We start from the raw sequence: 8,981 nt of genomic DNA, 5'->3' as shown, positions 1-8,981 counted from the left end.
AAAATGAAGAGGATGAGGTTGATTAGAAATGTGATTGGGACTAATGAATAGTGGGGAAAGGAGCCAATGGGAAGGAAGCAGATGGAAGGTGATGAAATTGATTTAAATGGAGGGTGGTGCCTGGTGGGCGGTGGCTTTAGGAAAGCACTAAGGCCTCTATGGTCTCTTTTGTCACCCCATTACACCCTTTTTTTTGTTCATGTGTCTCACGAGTCACTCCACATCCATGTGCTCTTTGAATAGTTTTCACTCAACATAACATGTTTTTGTTTTTCCCAAAAAAAAAAAAAAAGGAAAAATGGTGGCAAAAGCATTTTGAAATGTTTTTAGCATGTATTTAATTTTAAAAAAAATATTTAGTGCTTTTTTTTTTATCATTTTACAAGTTTTTATAATTATTTTTTAAAATAATTTTTAAAAAAATGTGTAAACAATTAAAAGGTGTCGTCTAAAAAAAACCATATTTTCTATTTAAGTACAAAAAATAAAAACATTTTTCTAATTGTCAAACATATTCTCTAGCCCTTTTAATCTTGAAAACATAATTTTTTTTTATATAATAGTACGTATGAAACAAACTAAATCAAAAGTTATTTTAGGTCTTGTTTGGTAACTGTTTTCAAAAGCAACTTTTGAGAATAGTTTTTGAAAATTATTCTATGATGTTTTATATAACAAAAGTTTGTTTAAGAAAATGAAATGTTTTTAAATTATTTTTAATATTTTTGAATATGTTTTAAAAATAATTTTTGTATCTCATGTTTTATTTTTAATCAGTCTATATACTTGTACAATTATTTTCGAAAATAACCCTAAAAAAATAAGTGAAAACAACAAAAAATAACTAAAAGATATTCTCTAAAAATATTTTATTTTTTGTTCTTAAAAAAAAATAGAAAACAGTTTTTTATTGTTAAACATGTTTTTTTGTTTTTTTGTTTTTTTGTTTTTTGTTTTTGTTTTTGTTTTTTTTTTTTTTTTTTGCCTATGGAGAATAGAAAATTGTTCTAAAAATCAATTGCCAAACAGATCCTCAGAGTCCAATCTATATTAAAAAAAAAATTGAAAACAAAATTATCTTAGTACAAAACTTCTCATTCTAATCATCTATTTATTGTTTGATGCAATCTTTATATTCCCCGCTTTTCATTATAGAAAAGATTATATATTTTTCAATTATTATTGTAAACACCTTTTAAAAAATTTAAAGCATTGTTTTATTTAGATTTAGCTATATATATAGGATAGATTTCAAATTCAATTAAGTATCAAACAAGCAAATAAGAAATTTTAGTAAAAAAAAAAAAAAGGACAATTTGGACAATTTGTTTGACTATAGTAGTGGGTAATGTTTTTCAATGGTCTCGTCATGAAAACTTCTGTCAAATGTATATACTTTGATTTCATTACTTTATATCCAACTCATCTCTTATTACTTTGATCTCATACTTTAATTTCGTTATATCTTTCAACGATTGAAATTACAAGTTTGACAGGTACCTAATCGGTACCCTATAATTCCTCTACGAGTAAATGAAATCTCTTATCAACTTTTTTGTTTCAACAACAAAATCTAATCGAGAAGTTTCTACTTAAAAACTTCTCCCCTCTAATGATAAGTTGCCTCACATAAGGTCATAGTTACAAGGTACATACTATATTAGATCATAACTCATTGATTATGAAATATGAGCTACTTTCCTTGTGGCTTCTAGAATCAATCTCTAGCGAAAAACATCATCAAGTTCTCCCATCAATTCCGTAATAATTATGCATTTACATAACCCAAAAAGGGTTCTTTACACACTTGAAAAAGAGCCAACTGCCACCCCAACTGCCCAAAAATAGACAAAGCAACTCAACTTCCTTCACAACATGGCAAGAACAAAACCTTCTAAAACAGACACAGGGCCTATAATTTACATGTACATGGTAGAATTGGCTGAGAGCAGCCTTCATTGCTTTGATGGCAAGGTTGGTGCATTGGACTCCACCAGTATGGACCATAGAATCTGGACATCTTCATACTGGCAGGACTTCACATCCTCATACAGTATGTATATCCCTCTACCTGAAAAAAGGCACCAAAGAAAGATGATTTGCAGTTAACCAAAAGGAGTGTAAATAATACAACCTCAAGAATGGAATGGCTGAACTGAATGTGGATGGAGAGATGAACAGATTACAGTGAAATAGATGCATGAGGCATTCATGGGATTCAGTGGATTCATTTCTATGATATGGGCATATGAAAACCCCTGGAGCAGTGAAGCAGCAACAAGATATTGGCTCAAAGTTCAGCATATATATATATATATAGAGCTCCAGATTAAAGAGATGATAGAGTTTAATACCGGGTTTTTAACCGATGTTTTTCAGAACTTTAGGGGAGACTATTGGATCATAACACTGCTATAAATGTGTGTGAAAGAGAGTATGCTAACAATTTTCATGAACAACCAACAACAAAGAAGAAGAAGAGGGCGGGAATCGTATGTTAATAATGCAGAAATGTGAAGAAACTGGCTAATGCTAGTGTGTGATTTGCTAGAAGTCGAAAAAAATGAAATAACTATGGAAACAGTAAAACCAGAATGTTAAAAGATTGAATGTAGAGGGCATACTCTTTTTTTGAGTGGAGTGCAGGCGAAACCAGAGCTTCCTCAATGGGGAGAAGAGGGATTGAAGCCACCTCATTTGGAGAAATGGGTGTGCTTCATGGTAGGTGAAAGGAAGGAATGAAATAGAGGGAAGGGTGGGGGGGGTTGGGGGGGTTGGGGTGGGGAACTGTTGGTTTGCTTAGACAAGGGTGCATTAGATATTACTATTTTCTAACACATTTTTCCACTCTCCTACAGGCCAAAGATAATGAAAAAACAAAATTTTCTTTTGGTGCCAAGTCTTTTCACCCCCTTTTTTCCTTGCAGGAGGAGCCAACTCTTTTATCAGTCGTTTTCCAAGATTCCTGAGCTCTTTCATTTCTCCTCTCAAATGCCCACAGTGTCCTCACATTTATATCATTTTATAGCTTTTACTTGCCTTTGGTTTCTTCTCTGTGCCTCTCTGGTCCACCACTTGTGAGTATAATGACAGAATTGGTATAGGTTCAGGATGAGAACTGTGCAGCTAACACCTGTTTTGCCAATCAAAGATAGGTGGAGATCAGCTTAGTGTCATTGAAATAGAAAAATGCCAATACACTGTTGGTCTGCAACAATACCATTCTTAAGCCCAAGGACCCTCACCCAAGTGATGGCTCTGAGAATAGCCTTGTGGGGTGTGATGTTGTATGCCATCAAAGGTTTGACCTATCTTTATTGGACACCAATTGGTTTTCAAATGAGATCGTCGTCCATATCCGATCCAACACAAACATATCTAAAAGCTTCCACAAGGCTAAAAAATACCAAGTCCAAAAGGTAGTCATTCTTCCAAAATATTTCACCTGAACATGTCCTAAAGGACTTCCTTCAAGATTACGCCTGGCATTGAGAGTTTATATTTTGCACTATCCACATGAAAGTGAGAAAGACAACAAAGACAAGCTTCAAGTCAAAGATTTCATGTATATAAAACTATAAATAAATTGAATAGTACTCCAGATCCTCTTTGCTAAAACACCAAGTATTGAAAAGATGTATGAACTAACAGCTCTGTCTAATTTCTTCCATAGCTTCAGATGTGAAGAACCAATCAAATGCTGCTTCATATTTATGAAATCTCAACATGGGATCATTGAGATGAGCAGATAGACTATACAACTGCAGTGATGATAACCAAGACAAGGAGAAACACAGCCCCCCCTCCTAAAATTACAAGAATCACCCGGCAAATCCTCCAGTGCAAATTTTGTGATGCAAAAGAATTGGATAGCGTGATCTGCAGAAAAACATAAACATGAATATGTAAGCAAAAGAAAAGAAAGGAAAACAATAAAGAAGAAATATGCAAAACAGTTTGCTCAAAATGGAAGTACCTGCAATTGCCTGCGGGCTGCATCATCTGTCTGTCATTAAGCAGGAGAAATAACAGTCAGGGAAGTTCACAAAATGCTGATGCTGAAAATTTCAAGAACACTGTCCTTTAATGATTAGCTATGGCAACTTACAATAAGAGGCATCAGCAGCTCCAGATCTTCTTGGGAGAATGTAACCTTTGTATGATCTGCATCACAAAGAAGACAAGTAAAAGGAAAAGGCAAAAAAGATGAATTGCAGTTTAGTCACCTCCAACTAACTAATCTTTTAGTCCTTTCTAGTGGATTAAATTAAGTGGGTCGGTCTTGAACTTGAGTTTGTGAGAGAATCTTGCTGCCACCCTAGCTCTTTCATTTTAGCCCTTGCTTGTTCATGGTCTCATTTGAATCAAAGTGGTGATTTTCCAGGGAATTCCAGTTGTCCTAGTTTTACAATTTCATTTTCCGCTATTGTTATTAAGCAGAGAGAAATAGAAACAAAGGTAAAAGAATGGCTGTGGGGCATTGGTTTTGATAATTTGAAGTTTCGTTCAATAACATATAGAAGAGTGGAAGGTTGACCAAAACAAGGCATTCCTTGGGAGATAGAAATCTCACTTGGCAGCCCAACAACCCACTTGAAATGAATGGTTCAAGTTTGCTATCTTCCAATATGGAACAAATCCAGGCAAGCAAAATCCCTTGGATTGTACAAACAAGTTGATTCGACGTTACTCTCCTCAATCCACCATAGGAAAGTTGATGAAATGTTCTATCGCCGATTAATAAAGCGGGGACGACAGGTTAGCTTTTTAACCAAAAGAGTCAGTTTCAGGTCTGGCCTCCAGGATGTAACAGTGAGGGTGGTCGGTAAGCAGTTGAATATCAGGCCCCAAACCAAACTCATCTCAAGCTCCAACTTTTCCAGTACAATAATTTTTTGTTTGTCTCATACAAGATTTTAAAGCTGTACCTTGGTAATAACCAATGTCAGTTGCAGAGGTTTCTTTGGCATCCCCAGTAGCTAAGTTTCCTGACCTGTATAAGAAATAGACATGGCAGCAAAGTAATAAGCCCATAGCAATAAAAATGTCACCCTAGCGAATCGAAGAGCTGAACCCTAATGAAGGTGTCATATAAGGATGTGCAAGTTGTATCTTGACAATGGTTCTAAGTATATTCTCATCAATCCAATAATCTTCTAAGTGGTTTTGATGAACAACCATGAATTCAGTAAGAAGATATAAAATACAAGATATGGAATGTCTAATTAGAGCTTAACAGCTTATTACAATTCAACCAAATCATCCCTTAATGCTCCTCACAAATAAGATGCATATATTAAAGATAAGGCAGCCAAACAAAACAAGCAGGTGCGACCCTAGAACTATATGCCACTAAAAAGTGTCCTCTTGAGATGCTTCAGAGTTCAGTAAGATCATGGAAATGGATAAGCACTGCAAGGGAAATAGAAAAATGAATATAATGGTAGTTCATTGAATGGGAGCATGTTGATTCTAAGAACAAGATAATTTAAATTATGTTAGTGTTTCTATTAATTCAAGAACATCGGAAACTTGGAAACATGAGAGAGACACTGATTAAGGGAGTGGTTTTTTCAATTTTTGTGAGGAATGGTGGTGTGCAGAAAGACCCTGTTTTTGCTGATAGCTACACAGAAAGTAAAAGCATTACAAAATCCATTAGCAATAGATCACCCGCATAGGGCATGCTTCAATGTGTGCACTATTTGATAATGGCTCAGCTGCCTCCTAAGAGGGAAAATGAGATGACATGACAATAGCCATACCTTTCTTTGGATGGCAATGCATACAGACTCTGAAACACCACTCTTGTTCTTAGCTGGATATATGATAGCATTTTCCATCGAAAATCCAAATCTCGATCAGTTCTGTAAATTCACTCCAGCAATGATCCACACATTACTTATGAAGTAAAAGAATTACAAATTTAATGGATTATTGTTCCTTCATGTGGCTGCATAAGGACTTTTAGCTATGATGATTCACTAATGATAATCTGTAATATGTTGATGTGCATGTTCAGAAAGATTTTAGGACAAAAGGATTGAGCATATTGCTAAAGTGGATTGGTTATAATCAGGAACATCCCAGATTTCTGACATGATCACAAGCCCACGGATTGCATCCATACCATAATCTCTCCATAGCATACTAATCAGTGCTCCTGAAATCAGATCACACTCTCCCTTAGCACACAGAGCAAGAATTAGGTTTCCATAACTGGCATGTGATTTTACAAACAGATGGAAAGAATGACAAATGGATTGCCAAGATGCTAGTCCTAAGAATTGGAGATTTATGCTCCAATGAGAAGGCAAAGAAAACAATAAGGCCGAGGAGAAAAACAGTAGACAAGACTTCATAACTTCCCATGTTCCTTGAGCTGATTAAACACAAACAAAACTGATGAAAACGTCTTAAATTCATAACCATTCAAATGAAATTATAATAAAAAAGTGACACCTAGGGTGCATCATGGTTTGGTATATAACAACCTGCTCCCTTATTGTTCGCTCTAGGCTCAATGGGCCCTCACATTGACAAAAAAATTCATACATATACGATGTCAAAAAAATTTTCCCCTATCTAATGTGAGATATCACAATCACCCCTTATGCAAACATGATATCCTGTTGTGTCCCATAAGATGATGAGTTTAAATAAACAAACATCATTTGCAAGGTCAAACAAACTCTCACACCAAGTCAAGAATCTAATTTGATATCATCTGTAACAACCTGTTTTTTTTCATGTAGGTATTGTCCTTCTTAGACTTAATGGACCCTCATTGTTTTAAAATGTGTCTACATAGTTAAGAAAAACTAATACATATATAATGTCAAAAATTTCTTCCCCAATTTGATCCAATGTGGAACATCACAATCACCTCCCATGCAAACACGATGTCCTCATCGTGTCCCATAAGATTGCAAGGTTAAGTAGATAGCTATTCATTATTGGATCAAACAAACAAAGACCCATATAGGGGTTGGGGATCAACTTTTATATTATTTGTAGCAACATGTTGCCTACCATGTAAATATTGTTCGTTTTGGGTTTAATGAGGCTCTCATAACTTTAAAATGTGTCTATATAGTTGAAAGAAACTCATACATATATATAGTGTCAAAAACTTTTTATTATATCCTTTATAGGACATCATGATTACCTCCCCTGCAGATACAATTTTCTCAGCATCCCATAAAATTGTGGGACCAAACAAATAAACAAACACTCCTTTTAAAGTGGGACAAATAGAGCCCCACACAAGGCTTAGGGATTGACTCTAATACTATTTAAAATGACTCGCTTCCTCTCATATAAATAATTAAATATTGACAGCTTTATATTTCATGGGTCCTCACAACTTTAAAACATATTTACATTGTTAAGAGGAGTCTATACATATATAATGTTAGAAATTTCTTTCCCTATCCGATGTAAGATATCACAAGGTCCAACCCGTGGTTCGGGTTGGTGTGAGCAAGGTTTGAACAGGTTAGGGTCGAGCTTGGATTAGAAAAATATCAACCTAATTCTAGAAAATATTAAGGTTGAAATAGGTTAAAGGTTCACAAAACTTGCCAAAACTAAAACCTACACATTATTAGTTATTTATTATTTTTTAATTATATTATCTATTATTATATTTGAAGTACAAAAATTAGAAGGAATAATCTAACGTTTCTCACTTTTAAATTATCTTAAACGGATGAGTTTATCACTCCCATTTAATTGTTGAAGTATTGTAGAATGTTGAAATTTGAGTTTATGGATTGTCATTTACATTAAACTAGCAACTAATAAATATATTTTACGGCTATGAGACATTTAGTTTTTAATCTTTTATATGATTTAAGACTAAAATAATTGTTTTATTTAATACCCTACGAGAACTCATGGCAACCATGGAAACCCAAGTTGCCCATAAGCTTGGCATGGATAGATAATTCCCAACCAGACCTCAGGTTAGGTAAGGCGTGGGTTAGACATACTGACAGATGGGTTTGGCAATGGTCAACCTTCTAACCTGCCCAAGTTGCAGGGTGGCCTAGTCAAGCATCTGTCAAAGGTCCAATTCAGTATGATTTTTTTAGAAATGCTATGAACGGGCTTTACAAAACCCTAATAACTCTAGAAATCACCTCTAAACCAGCCTACTCAACATAAAGGAAAAATCATACATATAAAATCTGTTTGCACTTGAAAATGTAAAGCACTGACAAATTGAAGACTTCTAACAAGACATGAACTAATCAAAGGCCAACTAAATGGCAAAGTGTCACTCAAAATGAGCCTCAAAGACTTTCTGCAAATCATGGAACTCTCTCAATTGCTTGTAACACTTCTGATGGACTGAGGTTGTACTATGCACCCAAAACTAAATCATCCCAACTATGAATTTTGAATCTATCTCTATTTCACCGGCCATAAATTTACAGGAGAGGTCAAGGAGAAAAAGAAAAATCATAAACTCAACATATCAGATGGTATAAAACATGAATTGATCCATAAATTCGTTATAGAGCTCATCACAAGGAAAATAACACTTAAGTGTTCATAGAGAAGGGGGAAAAGTTCTGTTTCATCAAAACCCAACACTCATGTATTCATTGAAAAAGACAAAGAAACCAATCTACAACGCAATAACAAACAAACTTAGAGGCAATGCCCAATTGATTCCGCAAAGACCCAAGTGAGAAAACAAAGATGTAACCACACAAGAGTATGAGTATTGAGTAGAGAGATGGAGAGAGACTTACAAGATGGGTTTGGAAGGTGGGTTGTGAAGAAGAGACTCAAGGCGATCAAGCTTGATTCCAAGGTCGAAAAGATTGGATCGAGCAGTGTCTCCAAGTGCTTGCTGTGGGTTGTTTTCGATTTTGATCTCTAAGTTCTCCACCAACCTTGAAGCCTCTTGCGCCTCTCTAATCCATGCATCTATGAACAGAGACTGCAAGCCCATCTCCCTTCTCCGCTCC

General features: G+C 35.0%; 1 protein-coding gene and 1 long non-coding RNA gene across 2 annotated transcripts; both read right to left on the bottom strand.

Moving 5' to 3' along the window:
- Positions 1–1,723: 1,723 nt before the first annotated feature.
- Positions 1,724–2,710, bottom strand: LOC117931218. The gene is made up of 2 exons (XR_004654004.1): positions 2,625–2,710; positions 1,724–2,071 (listed from the first exon to the last, which is right to left on the bottom strand). It is a non-coding gene; the product is annotated as an uncharacterized LOC117931218 (long non-coding RNA).
- Positions 2,711–3,644: 934 nt separating this feature from the next.
- LOC117930541 lies at positions 3,645–8,981 on the bottom strand. Its single transcript, XM_034851183.1, has 7 exons — positions 8,763–8,981; positions 5,766–5,867; positions 4,929–4,993; positions 4,109–4,164; positions 3,977–4,006; positions 3,817–3,879; positions 3,645–3,761 (listed from the first exon to the last, which is right to left on the bottom strand). Exons 1-7 carry the CDS (start codon positions 8,963–8,965, stop codon positions 3,645–3,647), a joined length of 636 nt encoding a protein of 211 aa, XP_034707074.1. The 5' UTR covers positions 8,966–8,981.

Source organism: Vitis riparia, chromosome 14 (genome assembly GCF_004353265.1).
Source record: "Vitis riparia cultivar Riparia Gloire de Montpellier isolate 1030 chromosome 14, EGFV_Vit.rip_1.0, whole genome shotgun sequence".
Taxonomy (NCBI): Eukaryota; Viridiplantae; Streptophyta; class Magnoliopsida; order Vitales; family Vitaceae; genus Vitis; species Vitis riparia.
The sequence above is the reverse complement of the archived record's forward strand: the minus strand, read 5'-3'. Positions and strand labels throughout refer to the sequence as shown.